This window comes from Epinephelus fuscoguttatus, linkage group LG15, assembly GCF_011397635.1.
Source record: "Epinephelus fuscoguttatus linkage group LG15, E.fuscoguttatus.final_Chr_v1".
NCBI lineage: Eukaryota > Metazoa > Chordata > Actinopteri > Perciformes > Serranidae > Epinephelus > Epinephelus fuscoguttatus.
In genome coordinates, this window is record NC_064766.1 from 4,416,741 (window position 1) to 4,436,534 (window position 19,794).

At 40.5% G+C, this 19,794-nt stretch overlaps 1 protein-coding gene across 3 annotated transcripts; it reads left to right on the forward strand.

The window, feature by feature from the left end:
• The first annotated feature begins 1,271 nt into the window (after window positions 1-1,271).
• On the forward strand, window positions 1,272-19,794 carry LOC125902840 (cytochrome c oxidase assembly factor 1 homolog). 3 transcript variants are annotated; one of them, XR_007451188.1, is made up of 6 exons: window positions 1,303-1,336; window positions 2,064-2,171; window positions 9,280-9,431; window positions 11,224-11,300; window positions 16,084-16,147; window positions 16,247-16,380. XR_007451188.1 is itself a non-coding variant. In XM_049599476.1 (5 exons), the coding sequence occupies exons 2-5, from the start codon at window positions 2,078-2,080 to the stop codon at window positions 16,374-16,376; spliced, it is 453 nt and encodes a 150-aa protein (XP_049455433.1). In that variant the 5' UTR covers window positions 1,272-1,336; window positions 2,056-2,077; the 3' UTR covers window positions 16,377-19,794. The 3 variants fall into 3 exon arrangements, 2 of the variants coding, with proteins under 2 accessions (XP_049455433.1, XP_049455432.1); XM_049599476.1 differs by lacking the exon at window positions 16,084-16,147 and having other exon boundaries at window positions 1,272-1,336; window positions 2,056-2,171; window positions 16,247-19,794; XM_049599475.1 differs by lacking the exon at window positions 16,084-16,147 and having other exon boundaries at window positions 16,247-19,794.

The window sequence follows — 19,794 nt, forward strand, 5'->3', positions numbered from 1 at the left end:
ATACCACTGGCTCATATGGTTTGGCAGTGCCTTTGGGCTAATAGATTTTTGAAAAGATGTCTCAAGTATCTTATCTGACATTATTGAGAAAACCATTCCTAAATCACAGTGTGTGCTATTAATTAATGACACCTCCTCTTTGGAGCTAACTTGAAATTATAGGCACCTCTTGTTAGCTGATCTCACAGCTGCTAAAAGAATGGTAGCTTGTTGCTGGAAACCATATACACTGTCAGTGATGGAATGGCTTCACTCATACCAGGACATTGCATAGATACAGCATGATGCCAAAACACCAAATATTACATGCTGCTCAAAGCCGTGAAAAGTTTTACGTTATTACTTGATAACATAGCATATAACGTGAAACTCAATGAAGAAAGTGGGTTGAAGGAATGTGGCTCATCTATGTCAGTGAACACATTAAGTGTTTCAAAGTGTGAAATAGATCATTCCAGCAGTCACACTCAATGCAGGAAACACCATCTCACCATTATCTGTAGTATCTGACTTTCACAGAAAAGAAAAACTGAGTCTGCCAGTGGGCCCGTTGAGAACTCTACTGCCACTAACCCCCAGTGTGCAGGGAGGTGCCAGGGCCTGTTCATTGCTGCTTGCACCTTTAATTACTGCAAATGGAAACTAGCTAAAAAGCTATATTTTGGTGCAGTGCATCTTTACTCTGTTGAGTCCAATGTTCTCTGTACATGGTCCCTGATAAAAAAAAATAAATGAATAAATAAATAAATAAATAAATAAATAAATAAATAAATAAATAAATAAAATTATTTCTTCCTTTTTTCTTGGCGTACTTGTTTTTGTCAGTTGCTGATAATAGTAAAATTATATTGATATGGGCTGCTTGGATATAATCACCTGATTGCAGGTTTTTTTTTAGAAGAGGTAAAACTAGGGGAGCAAAAACATAACTTTGCTCCCCCTAACTGAGTAATGCATTACATCATTGCTGTACTGATATGGTAATTATACGAGATCGTCCTATATTGACAAAGTAGCCTAAATGCACTTTCACAGCCTATAAGACGGCTGATGTGTAAACTTTATGTATTTTTTCTTCTTTAAACGGATGGATTGTTCCCTGTATGTGTGATGTGACTTTTTGTGTTAATATGATATTAAAGTTTTGAAAGAGTTGTACATTGTAAAAGACAGATCATTATAATCTCAATAGGCTATTCCTGCAGACGCTGCCTGCTGGAACAGCAGCGGCAGAAGCCCGTGGATTAATTGAGCGCACCCACATCCGATTGGCGGCAATCTTTGTGACGTTTACGGATGTAAATGGAGCAGAGCCGTTCTGCTGCTGTTACACAAGGTGAGAATGTTTTCATATTTTTTCAAATAAGGAGCAACATACCGTATTGTAAACGCAGGTTACGCCAGAGACACCGGGGCTAGAGAGAAAGGCTGAGGTCGTCCAGCTTCAGCTGCACACACACAAACTGAGTGTGACTGCACAGAGCGGAGCTGACAACTTAAAACTGTCAGCCTGAGTGACATTGTGCATGTTAGGTTAAGGTGACCAGATTTCCCAAATGAAAACCGCGGACATTTCCAGTTCTGCGGTTAATAATATATCACTTAAATATCCAGTGTTATTATCTGTTAAAGAAAAAGGAGGATGATTAGGGTTTCATTCGGCAATGGTATGCTGCATCGTAATAAACTGTGGAGCAGGATGATGATAAAACCGGAAACTATCTATCTATCTATCTATCTATCTATCTATCTATCTATCCGTGTGTGTGTGTGTGTGTGTGTGTGTGTGTGTGTGTGTGTTTAAACAAAAATGAAAAAATAATGATAATAATAATTTATTCTTAAAGCAGCTCTTAACTTTCTTGCATTTCACACAGTTTATTTATTCATTCGTTTGTTTATTTTATTTTGTTTTATTTATTAATTTTTTTATTTTTTTTAAAAAAAAAATGTATGATTCATTTTCATTTTAATTCATTCATATTCATTTTCACACATTATTCGAGTGTCTGATGCATTATTCCCAGTAAACTGACCAGACCAGTGTCTATGAAGTCTTACAGGGAAGGAAGCAAAGATGAGGGTTTCCACCAGTCAGCTGCAGCAGCTCACCATCTTCACCACCGTGCTGACTGGAGCTGGGATTGGCACCATGTACTATCTGATGCAGAGTGAGTACAAATGTGCTTTGTGTGTGTGTGTGTGTGTGTGTGTGTGTGTGCTTTAAAACTTTCAACTTTCTGCTAACTTTGTATCATAACACTCCCTTTTTACAGCATTTTACACAGAGATGGCGCTACATAGCTGCTACAAAGTCCCTTCTTTTTGCCAACTTTATTTTTTTACACAGAAACAAACAACAGCAGCATCGTACCACTCCAGAGTGTGATTTTAGACAGCATGCCAGCATCACGGAAACAAATGAGGCATGTCAGGTGTGACATGTAACGCAACAGTGTCAGCTTCTAGAGTGATGCATAATATTTGCGTAAGCAGTGCTTTATATACAACAACAATAGTGTACCATGGCAGTAACAATCATTTCCTATCCCTGTTATATGGTGGCTGATCTTGTCCTCTGCTGGAAGGGTAAGGCGCTCCTGGACCTCATTGTCTCCCCAGTTTGTGGACATTTTCAGCAGCTGTTCTTCTGGCTGCTAACTGCTGCTGGCTGCCTATTGAATCTACCAGTGGTGGGTCGCATGCATAACACGCCATCAAAACATCACACCATCTTGTCTTTCTGGCTGTCCCCTTTATACAGATGTGGAATTGACATTATTGGCTTAAAGGTGAGACAACTCTGTCCCCTCATTCTGTGATTGGCGGCAGTAGCTCAGTCCATAATACTTGGCTTGGGAACCGGAGGATCGCCGGTTCAAGGCCCCGCCCGGACCAAATATGGAGCGTGGACTGGTAGCTGGAGAAGTGCCAGTTCACCTCCTGGGCACTGCCAAGGTGCCCTTAAACAAGGGCACAGTGTGAACAGAAGAACAGTGCGCACAATTCCCGCCTTGAAGAGGCTGTGCAAAAGGGGCTTCTCTCGCTCTCAAACTAAGACCAAACTCAAATCAAACAGTAAAACTAGGCAGTGGTGCTAAAATATAATATATGATACACAAGATTATGTTCCTGTATATTGTGTGTTTTTCACCCTTCAGCATACTGTTTGGCTGTAATAGGAGTGTTTGTGACATATAGTACGTTTACATGCACAGTTAAGTGTTAACTGTTATAGCTTGACTAGGCCATTTAATTGGATTACTGTCCTTGTCCCAGTGTACAAGCAAGCGAGGGGAATCAATTTATTGACCGAAGTATGTCCGGCTCTGCTACAATAGGTGGTGATATGCCCTTTCAGCTTGTTAGTATTGGCAAACATGCCATGGTGGACAACTTCACAGCTCTGTACATTTCGGCTCTGGATGTAGCTTTTGTGATGTTGTTACCAACTCCTTATTCTGTTAAGCATTTAATGCTATTGGACTGGAAGGGGCGGAAGCTGTGGAGCATGTGCAGAGTGCCTTGACCAGTTTGGGTCTGATTGACTGTATACATGCAAGAGTAATTAGACTCCCAATCGCATTACCTGGGTGTGTTAGTGCCATCTTGATTTGTGGAGCCAGAAGTGAGCATATTTGGATGAGAGGGTGGAGCTGTGGAGGAGTTAGGGGTAAGGTAAGGGTAAGGTAAGGTAAAGTAACTTTATTTGTACCCGAAGGTAGATTTGGTTCACAGTTTAAGTGATGATTTGGCTTCATACACACAAGCCCACACAAAACAGACAAACAGGTCAGGACACAATAACATAGTAACAATAAAAAGGTAAAGTGTCATCAGTGCGTCAGTTCAAAGTGCAGGATTAAAAAGGGCATGTAAAACCATTAATACCCAAAATATGAATTTAAAAACAATACCAAAGAAATAAATAATGGATCTGACTTAAAGACTGTGGTGACACCTCACAGACAGCCTGTCACTCAGGCAGCCTGTCTTTAAATATGCAAAACTCTGGACCTTAAAATAATGGATAACACTTTACTTGAAGGTATCTGCGTAAGGGTGACATGACAGTGTCATAACTATGACATGACACTGTCATGAACTTGTCATAAACATTATGTACATGTCATAAACGTTTATGACTGCTGTCATTAAGTGTCATTCGGTTTTTGTAATGAAGTTGACATTGTTTGGGTTGTCTTGATTATGACAACTTGACATTAATCAAAGTGACATTACTAGAAGTTGTCTTTGTCATGACAACTTGACATTAAATTTGCAACTATGTAAAGAAAAAAACCCACATATGTTGTGGTTACGCACCGCACACAAGACAGGACTTTGAAAGAGGATCAAGATTTAATAGAGTAGAGCAATGCGTTTTGCTTACAGCTACTTTTGACATTAAATTTGTTTAGGATGTCCTTATTATGACAACTTGACATTAACTAGGATGACATTACCAGAGGGTGTCTTTGTCATAACAACTTGACATTAACAAAAAAATGCACCTCTTTTTGTGTTTATGACAAGGTGACATAATGATTATTATAATTAGAAGTCCAAGGTTACAGACGGATTCTAACTCGGTCAGATAGATGTCAGGCAGGATATGACACAAAACTGGCTGTCATGACCAGTGTTGGGGGTATCGTGTTACAAAGTAACGCGTTACTGTAATCAGATTACATTTGTCTGTAATGCAGTAATGTAACGCGTTACTGTTGATAACTTCAGTAATTGCATAACAGTTACTAATCAAAAAATGATGTTGTTACTTGCATTAGTTTAAATTCTTCAACTATCTGCATAACAGGAGGACAGAAAAACAAAACAAACGTCCCCTTTCATGTGTGCTTACGCAACACTTGTCTGACCTCACTCACCTGACCTGACTGTGACACTGGCTGGATTTCATGGATTAGGAGACGGAGCAAAAATGGCAGCACCGCTTAAGACGTCTTTTGAGGGGTGGAGATACACACACTACTTCGAATTTGTTGCGCGAAAGTACGATAATGTGACGGTTAAGTGTAAACTCTGCCCAGGCCAAAAACAATTCTCCACCGCTGTGAACACGACATCAAATATTTCCAAGCACCTGCAAAGGCAACATGCTAACATAAAGCTAGTAGCTAAAGACCCTGTGACGCTGAAGATAAGCCCACACCAACCAAGCAGCCAAGGCTTGATTTTCAACAAAAGGTATCGACAAAAGCAGAGATAAGTAGACTTGTAGCAGCATATATCGTGGAGGAAATGTTGCCTGTTTCAACAGTGGAATTGCCGTCTTTCCGAAACATACTGAGCAAAATACAGGTAACGAGGAGCGGACGGCCGCCATCAGACAGGAAAACTTTTGCAAGCTACCTGGACCAGTGTTATGTGAAGATGGAAACTGAGCTAAAGAAAACATTTGAGAGCTTAGAGTACCTGTCAACTTTGGCAGTCTCCTGCCAATGCTGGAGATTTTGATGTCAGAGACACTGGCACTGCAAAACGGGCTCTCCCAGATGACAGCGGGTCTGCCTAATGCCATAATACAGGTAGGTCTGTTTTATAATTTTAAATCTGAAACCCAAATAAATTGTTTTATTTTTTAAATTTATTTTCATCTATTATTATGTTTTTGTAGTGAAACCGCAGATATGTTACAGTACCTCATTAATTCTCATGATGCTTCCCGCTGAGCTATGTAGCGCAAATCACACAGTACATAGCCAAGCTCATCAAATCGTTCTATATTGCATTCACAGGCCATCAAGACATGATTTGGGTCGGTGTTGGACAGCAAAGATGCTCTCCTTGCAGCTGTCACACTGCCAAAGTTTAAAGTCTGGTGGCTGAAAGAAGAGGAGAGATGCTTAAAGGTCACTGCTGACCACTGAATGCTGTGCTTCCCCCCATGATGAGCAGGATGTACGTACGCCACAGACCCCCCCCTCCAGCAGTCATTGACTATTTGAAGTCTGGGTCAGAGATAGAGATTCTGAACCGTTTCCCCACAATAAAGACTATATGTATGAAATTCAACACAGCAACACCCTCTAGTGCACCGGTGGAGAGGCTCTTTAGCCTGGGCAGTCTTGGGCTGACTTGGAGGAGGAACAGGTTGTTTGACAAACAGTTTGAGAGACTCCTCCTCATGGGGTATAACCACTTCTTTGATAAGCATGTCCAGTAAGATGGAAAAATGTACTGTAAAGCCCTAGTTTGTTGAGTGAGCTACAGTGAGTTGAGTGTGTTTGGCCTGTTAAATGCACAGTTCAAATTACATTTCATATGCAACGTTGTTTTCCTTTGAAGTCTCATCATTGTCTGATATGATGATCCTATTTTATTTATTGATATTATTTTGAACTAATTCCTGTTTGCATTAGATGGTTGGAAGGACAAACTCTTAAGTTATGTTGTTGTATTGTAAAGACATTCAGTTTGACGATGCTTATCTCATGGCCTCAAAATATAAATAGACATTTAATGATGATAAAAGTTTCCAATGAAAGTTTTAATCATAATTTTATTTTGAGACATTTTGCATACTGCTAGTACTGTAGCCTTGTTCTTGACACATTTTTCTGTTAAGTGCTGTTTGGGCTGATTTTCACAACTTTGCTGTCAGCTTTTTTGTATTAAAGAGCATAAAAGAGAGATATTGTGTATGTCCTCCATATTAGAATAAGGATTTGTGCTGATCTGGGCATGTGTAAGGTTTAACTTTATATTGTTAATTGGCAATGAAGTTATGGTGCATCTCAGGTGATGTGATGGAGTAATCCAAAAGTGATGGAGTAATCCAAAAGTAATGTAACTAATAGTGTAACTAATCACTTTCAGCAGTGAGTAATTAAGTAAAGTAAGGCATTACTTTCTTAAAAAAAAGTAACTAGTAATGTGTAATGCATTACTTTTTTTGAGTAACTACCCCAACACTGGTCGTGACACCATTATGACAGTGTAATGAATAAATTCTTTGACCTCAAGTAAAGGGGTACCATTTTGATTTGTCATTAAGATATAAAGTTACCTTGTCACAAGGCCGATATACATAGCGACATAACCAGGTGTTGAAAAGTTTAGCTGCAGGCATCTAAGGGAAACGAAGACAGGTAAATTCAGAAGGTTTTAAGAATAGGAGTTTAGCAATTCAGTTTGTCCTTGAGGGAGAGAAATACAGAAGGGATAAGTTAGTAAGGAGGCAATGGTGTGGCTGCCTAGAAGGTGCTTGTGATTGGGAAATGCAAGTAGATTTAGGGGAAAAGCTTGTTGTTACCCAGGAAATAGTTTGTACCAATCAGAGGCCTGACATAGTGTTGTGGTCAGTGAGTCAACGGATAGTTTATTTCATTGAGCTGACAGTTCCTTGGGAAGACTCAGTGGAAGAAGCCTATGAAAGAAAAAAGCTTAGGTATGCAGACTTAGGAGCAGAAGCTGAGCAGCGAGGATGGAAAACTAGGATTTGTCCAGGCTGTAAACATGTTAATTTTTGCTGTGAAGTTGGGCATTTTAACATGGGGGTCTGTGGGGATTGGCTCCTTGAGCCAGCCTCAAGTGGCCGTTTGAGGAACTGCAGTTTTTGGCACTTCTGTGTTGGCTTCATTTTTCAGCCTTGGAGGTTGCCACTTGATTTGTGAACAGGAGGTGGGCACCATACTGTTTCCTGTATTGTAAAAATGGAGGCTGAAAAAACTGAAATGAACAGTAAAACTAAGCTGTGGTGATCAAAAATAAACCAAGATTCTGTTACTGCGTTGTCTGTTTCCCACCTCAGATGTTTTCAGAAATATATTTCAGCTTAACGTTTCACTGCAATTTGAGCTTTGGTCAAATTGCTGTCCTCAGCTGGCCAACATATTGTTTCCTGTGTCAGAACAGACTAGCTCACATTGCACCAGTGGGAGCATTTATTGGTCCTGTGTGGTGCATTGCATTCTGATAGTTGTAGGGTTACTACCTCTTGAGCAAAAGTGAATGCAACAGCCCTTTTCCCTGTTTTCTTTGGTCATGTAGCACCAACTTCAAAAGCATTTGCATCTTTCTGCCGCACAGACAGCCTAGTTTTATAAAAAAAAAAAAAAAAAAGACCATCTCTACAGCATTGAAATATTTAAGTAAAGGTGTGTGTGTGTGTGTGTGCTTTTTTTTGTGCTTCTTGGAAATTTTTAGTTGTTTGTAAACAGGATGTCAGGGCACATCAACACAATTGACTTGTGGTAATGTGGCTTCTCAGAACCCGATACCCTCACATCTGAAGACGATGTGTGAGTTTGTCTTTACACACTATAAGATTTTACAAAGACTGGGGATCTTGCAGGGTCACTGTTAACAAGACTACAACTACTGTAGATTCCTTTTGAGATAATTTCCCATCCTGCTTCTGGTGGAAAATATTACACCAAACTCCCGATAGGAAATTTGACATAATAACAATTCCTTACATGTTCGCATGTAACTCTAGAAACACAAGATAAAAAGCGTCACATGTCGACAGTATTCTAGTTAGTTTGCCATCAATATAAATCCAAAACAGAAGCCTTTATTTGCATTCAAACTTTACATTCTGTAATTTTTTGCCTCAACTCTTTACACTCTTGATGTCTTTGCTCTGTTGGTTTAGCTGTGCTGTTTTAGTGGGAGGAGGTGTGGGATTGAGAGGTAAACTTTAAAAAATGAAGATTTCTCATTAAAATAAGTGCTGGTTAGTGGATCAGATACACACTGAATTAAACACTGACTCTTATTCCACAGCTCCACCAATTTCTCCTCCTTTTCCACAGAACAGGAGAATCAAGACTTTTTCACGTTCTTGTGCCTTCCTGGAGTCCCCTCCGTGTTTACTGTCTACCTGGTTTGCTGCTTCCTGTTTGGTGTTGGAGAGAGCGCGGCTATTGGTTGTTGACAATGAACGTCATTGAACTTCAGTATCAGCCAAGACTAAAAACTTCCGATAATATTAAACATGTTCACTTTCTCAGGACGAGAAAAACACTGACGTAAGACAGCGAGGACTGAGTTTAATGACCACCCTGAATCATCGAGATCATGGACCCTCATGATTTTATTACAACACTGAAAAGTTGTCAGCCACAGAGAAATTGCTTAAAAAGTCGCCAGTATTCAACCACTGAACTGACAGTTTACCTTCATTCATCTCGTTCTCTTTGAGCTGCCTGTCAGTAGTAACACTTTAAAATTTAAACTGTTTTCAGCACTCTCACTTATTATTTTAAAACCCTCCTCACTGTTTTTCAACCTTTTTGTCTAATATCCAATTAGAGAAATTTGTTGAGTCAGACTATCACAGACTGGCTCTGCAGAAGTTGGAAGCATGTTCAGTTGCCATGGAAAGCCTGGGGGCCCCGCCATTAAAAGTCCACAACATCCATCTGACTGACAGAAACAACCGCATAGATCAACGCACTGCACAGGTACTATGTTTCAATTAGTCATCAAAATTTGTTCCTCTGAGTTCTGTGTCACCAGACTGTTCCAACAAAACAGTAGCCATGTTCTTGCTGGCAACTCGGTCACCTGTGCATCGCTGTGCCAATGTTTGTATGGCTATTTTGTCCTTGGATTTGTCCTAAACTTCCAAGTTGCGGCACAAGAACATGGGTTATGATGTTTGGCCTAAGAAACCTCTCTTGTTAGGACTTGGACACCCAGGCATGAAAATAAACCAAACTGGTAAATTCCAGTCTTGTATCTTCAAAAGCTGATTTTTTGACAATATTTTGAACTTTATCCTCATGTGAACTATAACAGTCAATAGAAATAATACCATCTTAGAACATCAATTTGTCACTCATAAAGCAACCAGTCTTTGTAAAAATAAATGAGACGTCTTAGAATTTTGTCTTGTAAATTGATTTTTTTGCATTGATTTGAAATCTTCCTTTACATGCAACCTTGGTAATTACTGAAGTCATAGTGTGAAGCCAATCTAGGGTATCTTACTTGGCAGGAGGCTCAACAAGATAGGTGCTGCCCATTGTTGTGATAGCCCTAAATTCCAAAGCCCCGATAGTTCAAGAAAAACCCCATTGGACCCAAAGCCCATTTCTGGCATGCAAGAAAAACAAAGTTTTTCTCTTGAATTTCAAGGTGATATACAAATGGTAATTTTGTCTGTGAAGTATTCTTTTAAAACACCCGCATTTGGTGGCTCAAAAGTTACTGTAAAAGCAGGGATGGGTTGGTGGAAATCACACGAATTCGGTGGCTCAAATGCTGCTGGGAAATGCCGCGAAGGGTCGACAAAAACAACCTGGATCACTGGCTCAAATGCTGCTTGGAGAAACAGGACTTCAGAGCAATAGGTGTTTGTTTCTGGGATATCATGCTGTCAGAGAAATGGACTTTTGGTCCAGTTTTTCAGACTGATGGGACTTTGGAACTCGGGGTCATCAGGACACTTGCATGACAACAACAAGATCATGACTTACCCTTGGTTTCCAATGTTGTAAGTTCAAGTCGTAGGGGATGCAGAATATGCCAATGCCTCCTCAGGCATAGGCCTTTCTCACAGCAGACCTTTTGACTTGTCACGGTAGGAAAAGCACAGGTATCACTAATAATACTAAAGATGGCTCTGTTTAAGTGCTCCAGTGAGGTTGACAGTAAGCAAACATGCAGGATACAAGGATCCTGAAATCAAAGCAGCTAAATGGAATTCAGCCATCATTAATTTCATTATTTACACCTGTTTTGTTCTTACTGTGACATGTCAAAATGTCAATTTTTAAATTTAAGATGTTTTACATTGTCATGGTCGGAGCAGTTCTGCTGATGGACCCTCCTGTATATCTCATTTGTCTTCCCTCTCTTCCTTTTTTCATCTTCCTCCTCTTGTTCCATCTTCTTCCTCCTCAAAATGCCCTGCCCCAACCCACCACCGTGCAGTCACTATAATTGTTGTTGAATTTAATGTCTAGGCAGGCACCTGAGCTACAGTGATGTCCTTTCAGTATATCTGTTGGTGTTGCTGCTGTTGTGACAGTATGTATTTCATATGTTGTCCATGGTCAGCTGTTGGACTGGGTGTGTGCATGGGCGACCAAACCAGTTTCCATTCTGGGGATTAATAAAGATATTTATCAGTCAAACATGAGGCTGGTGTGGGATTCAAGTGATGGACAGCTGTAGCACAGTCATGTTGTGAAAAGCTCTAATATCTGTTTACACTTATGCAGATGAATTTGAATGTACATTGTGTTGCAGATAAAGATCCCTGTGACCGGGTCACTAACTGGAGGTTATCTCTATACTTCTTCAGTCAGAGACACTGATACCAACAGGTGAGTACAGTCTGTTCTATTCTCAGTTCAATGTAAATGATGGTAGCTGTGGCCGAAGGCATTATGTTTTCAGGTTGTCCATCCGTATATACAGTATACGGATGTCCGACTGTCCCATGGTTGTGAATGCGATATCTTGAGAACACCTCAAGGGAATTTCTTCATATTTGGCACAAATATTCTTGTGGACTCAAGGATGAATAGATTTCAGTGGTCATAGGGCAAAGGTCAAGGTCACTGTGACCTTTTGTCTCATTCTTGTGAACATAAAATCTCAAGAACACCATGAGGGAATTTCTTCAAATTTTGCACATTCACTTCGATTCAAGAATGAACTGATAATAAGTTAGATTATGAATTGATTTTGATGGGACCTTGTGGCCATCTCATTCTCTTAAATGCAGTATCTCAAGAACAGCTTGAGGGAATTTATTACATTTCTTTAATGTATTGTGACATAGTATTGTGTTAACATTGAACAATGTAAATAAACAGCTTTAATGAAATGCTCTCTGATCAGCCGATGGAGTATGACATAAATATTTATTGCGAAACATCAGTGAATCAGTCTGCAGTGATCCATGAATAAATCTAAGTGATTCTAATAGTATCTGTTTTCCACGGCTGCTTAGTGATAGTGAATCTGCAGCACCATTGCACTGGCAATAGCCGTGGCCGGAGGCATTATATTTTTGGATTTTCCGTCCGTACGTCCATCCATCCATCCTTCCTATCCTTGTGAACACAATGGGCTCTAGTTTCCCGGCGCAGCGCAGGGTGGCGAACCCCGCACAGAGCTAGTTTCGAGCAGCGCAACCTGAGGCGCGCTCAGTTTGGTAGTTTGGCAGACCGAGGTGCACTGAGATGGGTGTGGCAGCGCAGCAGGGGGAGGTGTCGACAGATCCAGCTTGGCGCAGTGACAGTTTCGAGCCAAAAGGCTTCACCGAAGGTGCGCTAAAAGCTCGCCAGCTGTAACCAGGTCTACTGTCAGCGCAGGCGGAGCGCAGCCGGTGTAAGCCGAAGTTTGACTGACCGGCGGACAGTGCGCACACGTCACCAAAACCTCACAGGCAGGTTTCCAGAATATCAGGCACATTAACAATGCAATAAATACCCCCCATAAAAACCTCTATTCAATGCAACTATCTGCAATCAGCACATAAATGTATCTCTATATCGACTGTCCCGTCACATCTGATGTCAGATCAAAGGGGACTGGCACCGTTTGGCACGTTTGGCACGCGTAATGGAAACCCAACCTGATTTGATTAACACAGCCTGCAAACTAATCACATCCCTCTCAGCCAACCACAAACAGCCACAGCATCAGATAGGGAGTATATATTCAGCATCTGTCATCTTAGAAAAGTCAAAAGAAAAGAAACAGAGTGAGACTGTGAGAGAGAAAGAGAGAGCGCACGCGCACATGAGAGAAACGCAACATTGATTTACAATTGTGGTGACGTCCTCCCAGGCTACCTTTGCATCATCAGCCCGTGGAGGTCTGCTCGCAGTTCCATATATTCGGACACTGCGAGCTTGGACCTCCCGGACCAAAACATCAGTTTCCTCCTGGGAGAAGTTTGGCCGTCTGACGCTGCTGCTCTCTTCTGCCATGGTGAATTGAGTAAACTGTCATTACGCCTTCGCATGGCGCATTCAAGGGCGAGGAGAGGGGCTCATTTGATTGGTGTGATGTGTGTAAAACCCGCTCCACGCCTTCTCTCCTCCCTCTTTCCGTCTTGTGCAGGTAGGAGGGACGGAGGTGGGAAAGAGGAGTAGCTGCGCCAGGCGCACGGTGTGCCAAACTTGCAAAATCCTCCTGGCCACACCCAGTTGGCGAAGCGCAGGTGCGCTGCGCCTCCGCCTCACCCGGTCTGCGAAACTAGAGGCCCGTATCTCAAGAACACCTCAAGGGATTTTCTTTAAATTTGGCACAAATGTCCACTTGGACTCACCGATGAACTGAGTTTTTGTTGGTCAAAAGTCAAGGTCACTGTGACCTCATCTGTCTCATTCTTGTGTATGCGATATCTTAAGAATACCTTGAGGGAACTTCTTCAAGTTTGGCACAAATGTCCACTTTGACCGAAGAATAAACTGATTAGAATTTTGTGGTCAAAGGTCAAGGTCAGTGTGACCACACAAAACATGTTTTTGGCCATAACTCAAGAATTCATATGCTAATTATGACAACACTTCACACAAATGTCTAATAGGATAAAATAAGTGATGACATTTTATATTCAGAAGATCAAAGGTCAGCTTCACTGTGACATCATGATGTTGTGCAAAAACGCTTTTCTAGCCATTACTCAACATCATATCTCAGGAACAGAAGGGGAGACATTTGGTCAGATACTTGATTGGTGATACTTATCTTGGGTGTCCACCTTGAAACTGTGCTGATTGTATAGATCTTCTGTGCTGTCGGGGGACAATGGGTGCGAAGTATCCATGTTCTCACTGACATAGATGTTAACTGTAAGAGAAACTGCGGAGGCACACAACCACGGGGTGGTAATTCTAGTTTTTATTCATGTGTCACTGGCAATTAACACCAGGGCCCTGAGCTAGTTAACCCTAAGATGAGGGAAACTTTGGGTTTTCCATTTCAGAAAGAGAGAGAGAAAGAAAGGTAACTTAAACTCTAAGTCAGTTACTGTGGTTAACCTGTTTGGTGGCAGGTATTCTTAAACAAACCCTGAGTTTCTCTCTGTCTTCTCCATCTTACAGAATCAGACACACTGTTTATTTCATTCAGTCCGTATCAAACTGCGTATCAAAATGCATTAATTAGCAGTGGTTTACTGGATTTAAAAATCTAAATCCTGGTTGGATATCAGTTTGTTACTCAGGACCATCTAAAGTTAATGCTTTTATGCACTGTCAGTCATTTTTTTGAACAGCAATTTTTTCATTAAACACATAAACATTGAAGTATCACACATTATGTTACCTCTAATCTCACACAGATATCTGCATATGTATGCTTTATCATCATCAGATGATAGCCGATAAGTTCTGAGACTGAGTCACCCCCTACTCAGAATAAAACCTCTGCATGTCCATCTTTTTGTGAGTGGTTGTTCTTTTTTTAAATAGGTAACACTGTGACTCTTTACACAAAGCAGCTGTCAGTTTGTTAGGGCACTTTTACCAAAATGTTTATTGCATATAATGTGTTATCTCAGTATCAATCATAGAAATAAAATTATTTGAAAAACAAAATTCTGGGTTTAAATTGTAAAAATCGGCAGGCCTATGCATGATTACTTATCTGTATCACTCATAATGTTTAATGACTTTAGTTGTTCTTTTATTTCAGACGTGTTAGGATGTTACATACCTTGACATGTTTGAGCGGAAATTTCTGCCTTCCTCAGAAGTGTCACTTGGTGGTGGTTGTGACGTGTCTTTATCAGCTGATCTGTCAATCAGCTGATATTAGGGAGGCGTGACCGTCCTGTCACACAAAGCACACAAACAAAACAGAATACAGAGGAGTGGTGACGCTACCGTGGGGTCACTGAACGCATTCAAAGAACGATGAGGAAACATAACATAAACACACAAAACAATAAATGCAACGCCATATACGAGATAACATGCCAATCATTCAATAAAAGATACATCGGGGAGACAGGGAGGAGCTTCAGCACACGTAAAAAAGAACATCAAAAGGAATGTGAGAAGGAGACGAAAACAAGACAAATGATCAATAAAAGAAAAGGCACAACAAGAAACCTACAAATCAGCCATAACAGATCGCTGCAAAAGAGAAAACTATCCTATGGACTGGGACAAGGCCAGAGTCATACACACCAACGACAACAAATACGCCGGATCAGGGAGGCTATTGACATAAGGAAGCGGGGCCCAGGGACGATGAACAGGGACGAGGAGACATACATGCTCTCCCACACCTGGAGCAGTATCCTGTAGAGGCGGCAGACGGTCAGCAGGTGGTGTGATCGTCCTGTCAAAACTCCTGTCAAAACTGACAGGACGGTCACGCCTCCCTAATATCAGCTGATTGACAGATCAGACCCGTCACAACCACCACCACCAAGTGACACTTGTGAGGAAGGTGGAAGTTTCCGCAGAAACATGTCAAGGTATGTAGGCCTAACATCCTTACATGTCTGAGATAAAAGAACAACTTAACTCATTATCAAAAACTAAAGACATAATGAACACCATTGAACTCATAATGTTTATTGGTTGCATTAATGGAAAATAATTTCTATAATATTGGAAATTATATCTTAATATTTATAATGAGCAGGATCGTGGTGCAGCTGCAGAATAAAACTGAGTTTTTTTTAAAGTAGACTGCGTACAGTCTGAACGGGTTTTAACAGAATTTCAGTGGCTGAATTTAAATTTACAACATTTGTTAAAGTAGCTGAAATAAAGCCACTGAACATTGTTGAGCCAAAAATTCAAACAGATGACTTAAATTTGAAATCTGCTGTATTTTAACCTCCATGCCTTTTCAAATGCAAATCACCAAACACATTATTACTGTATCAGATTGTGAGCTGAAAATAATCTCTGTCTCTGATGTAAAAATGTATATTTTAAATCTTGGACTAAATTTGTCATCTTCAGTTTCTGGCTCCTGTGTTTTGTCCCTGTCAGATTAAAGCTGTACAAATATATTTAAAATGTAATGTAAACTATGACCTAATGATGAATTAATGAATAACACTGAATAAAACTTTATGTTAATTTATCAACCTTTTCCCTGCTCTGACTCTCTCTCTCTTTTTCCAATTAGATAAATGTGCACAGTCCGCATATTCTTGCATTAATATCTCTGCATCCACTGGATTAAAATGGAGGTCCTACTTTTTATTTACCTGTTGCTATTGTGAATCATAGTCATTCGTTTGTCTACTTTGTATGCACGAGTCCTGACCTGCGTTTGTCGCTCCCTGCAGGTGGAGTCTGAAGCAGGCAGTTCTGAAGCTCAAGGAAGGACAGATCATCGACCTGCTGAATCCACCTCCACCAGCTGCAGCACAAACCCAAGATACAGTGGAGGGGCTGGACACAGGCCACTGGCACTGACCAGCTCCATGTATAATTGAGAACAATCAAAGTGGAAGCCATCCTGCTCTTACCGCTGATGACTAGAGATCTGATCAACTGTAATAATATAGAGGTATATTTACCAAATGGCAAATCCTCAACTCCAGTGTCATGTTGGAGAGACAGTTACTCAGCTCTGTGATTGTTACTGAGCTGCTAACAGACTGCCCCGGATTGTTGTGTTGTCTCCAGGTTTGGTTTTGATAAATAATGTGGTGCAGCCATGTTTTTGCACTAACTGTTGTGTTAATGCTTCTCTTTTCTTTTATAATGAATTTCTTTCGAAGTATGATGTGCCACAGGTCCAGACCTGCAAGAGCAACAGTGTTGAACATGTATCAAGGAGTATTTTGCCTTCTAATATATAAAATACCCTCTCGTCATCCATCAATTCATTTTTCAAACAAATTGCCTTGCATATAGCATGACAAAGTCCTGCAGTTTTGCTGCCTTAATTTACCACAGCTTCCTGCTTCCTTTGCAGATGTATTTAAAGGAAATGTCGTCACCTCACCCACATAAAAAACATGATCCTTTTTTGTTCCACACAACAAAAATCCACAGAATATAACATCTGACTCTGACTATCCTATGAGCTCATTTTTTTTAAATAAAAGCAGGTTTGTCTTAGTGAGGGAAGGTACAGGAAAAGCATGCTCCGAGTGTTTTGTGTTTGGTTTCATGAAGGAAATATATTGCACAAGACAGTCAAAGCAAAACAATAGTGATTTAAACACAGGACTTTACAGGACGTAATGGCCCAAACACACCGAACCAACATGGAAGAACCAGCAATGATAAAGGCCAAGTGCAGCGTTGCCTCACGTCACCTGTGTCTCAGCCAAAAATTTGCACTTGAACAGACTGCAAAGATCCCAGCACATGGCCAACTGGCATCTTTTGTACACCTGTGTGAGAGGAAATAATTCTCCACATGTATTTCTCACTAAAAAACACAAACCAGAAGACAAACAGGACAGATTCAAGGTGCCACTTAGCCAGTTAGCACATTGATAACACAATGCTGTGTTAAAAGAACAAATGATATTTACCATGCGCTCACCAAAAGGTTTTACCGTCTCCACCGCTGATTTAACATGCTGAATTGGCCAAATTAAAAAAAAATTAAACGGGCTATCCAGTGCCATGGGCGCGGGACACCCAACAAAAACTTTGGCAACAGATGCTCACTGATGGCCCGACATTGACCAGATTGGTGTGTTAGGGCCCTTAAAACCAGTGTTGGCCAAGGGCATAAAGTGATGAGCCAGAGGCCCCTGTCCCTACTTCCCAACCCCTTACCTCTGGTGCCTTTGCACGGACCACACCCAACCAATCTTTGAATCCTGCCTTCAGTGTGATCTCAACTACACACCTGTTAAGTCTTTAGATCCAGGGATGTAAAGCAGGGAGCCTGTGGCTCCTCCCCTGCTTCCCGCCACAGTAAGTGTCTGCATTTCAACATGATGACACACACAGTCACGAGGTGAAAAAAAAAAAGGCCATTGTGACACTGTTGCTGCTGGTAATTACGTAAATGCAAACTAGCAATAGACGAGCTGTACAAAAGCATCTTCTCTGAAAACACTATTGTTCGAGTATTTAAATAAAGTATGGGTTAAAGCCTTTTTACAACTTGATGGCTACATTAGAGAACAGCAGCTATAGTTATGTGTGGGGTGCTGAAATCAAATCATTTCACATCCTCTGTTTGTTTAGCTTTCATCTCAAGCTAATGTGGCGGCCTCCTCAGTAACTTGTTTTAGAATCCAAGAGGCTTTCTCAGCTCTGAACTGAAGAAGCCACTTGGGTGAGAGGTGAAAACATCTTCAAGAAACTCAAGCAAGTCTAGTTGCCTATGACGTAGCACTTAGGGTGTCAAAAGTTCTATTTCTGCTTATTGTTACACAATGAATAGGCTGACTTAGCAGAAACACATTTCCCTTCACTTCTCAGTGTGAGCAGGGGAGCGTCTGCTGGGAACTGTGTTATCTATGTGAAGAAAAAGTTTGATGAATGCATTTGACATTTTGATCGCTACACCTTAGCAATTTGTAGCCATACAGCTGAACAATAAAAAAACCTCAACCACCCACACAAAATAACAGGTTTCGTGGTTTAGTTTCTTCTTAGAACTGAAGCCACCAGAGAGGATGTGTGTATGCAGATCAGCTGTTGCTGCTTGCCAACGGAAGTGGCTTCTAGTTTTAGTCTCAGGATGAAAATGTATCAATCAGATCAAATCAAGTTTTATGCTGATAGGTTTTCAGTGGGACCCACAGGTGGTCATTTGACTTGGTTCCCAATTAAATTTCTGTTTTTTTTTAATAAAGTGTAGTGCCAAACTTTTGTTTGATGGTATATGGGTATGTTGTAAATTTATGTGAAAATTAAACATGAAACCCCAAATCTTAAAATTTTCCAATTAACAAATACAATTTACAGAACCACAGACTGTATCTTTGTATACAGTGTGTACAATACATTTTACTATAATGTCAATTTTGTGACTGCATGCAAACTGTACATTTCCTATGAAAACGAAAGTGTATTTTGAAAACAGACAATGCATGTAACAGGCTGAAGTTGTGTCCCAGAACGTCAACAACCAAGGCACCCAGGGTACCTTGCACATAATATCTTGATGTAGAAAAGTCCATGACCAAATGTCAATATGTGAAGAGGTTGGCATGAGAATGTGTTGATATTCTCCTTCTTTTTAACAAGAGTTTTTATGTTTTCCTTCCATCTATTGAGAATATGAACAAAACAGGACCTTGTCGTCTTCAATGAGATTCATGATATATACAGAAATGGTGGCTGCCCATAATAATATTTTTTCAACACCCCTGTCCCCTGAACAGCAGGCTAAAGCATCATTTAGTCATTATTGTCATGAGTCATTCCAGTACTGATCAGCAGCACAATCACATTATCACACTATAGCATTATCAGGGGGGAAAAAACATGGCACATCCCCTGGACAGTAAAGCATTGTCAGGTCATCGTGGACATGAGTGAATACAGTGGGCCTATTTGCTGTCACAGCAGACGTTGCTACATAAGATTACAGGAATGTCTGTAGTAATACACATGAATATGGGTACATTTTATGAATCTAAATACACTCAAAAACTTATGGGGAACACTTAATCTTCACAACATAACACCAAGTCATTTAAACTTAAGGGATGTTGGGATTCATGGGACCACAGATGATTTGTCATTTGTTTAAATCAAAACTGGACATGTGAAGGCTTTTCTTCTCCGTGTAACCAGGTAAAATAAATTCCATACAGTGTTATGAACTAATGTTAAAATGAAGGTGAATGAATATGTGTACCTTGGTTGAGAAACAAACACTTTACATAGTAATAAATAAAGTTAAAAATTACAT

Coding starts and splice junctions, on each gene's coding strand:
- LOC125902840 (XM_049599475.1), top strand. CDS start 1,303: ATGGAGCAGAGCCGTTCTGCTGCTGTTACACAAG. Junction 2,172..9,279: donor CATGTACTATCTGATGCAGA/GTGAGTACAAAT, acceptor ATATCCAATTAG/AGAAATTTGTTGAGTCAGAC. Junction 11,301..16,246: donor AGAGACACTGATACCAACAG/GTGAGTACAGTC, acceptor CGCTCCCTGCAG/GTGGAGTCTGAAGCAGGCAG.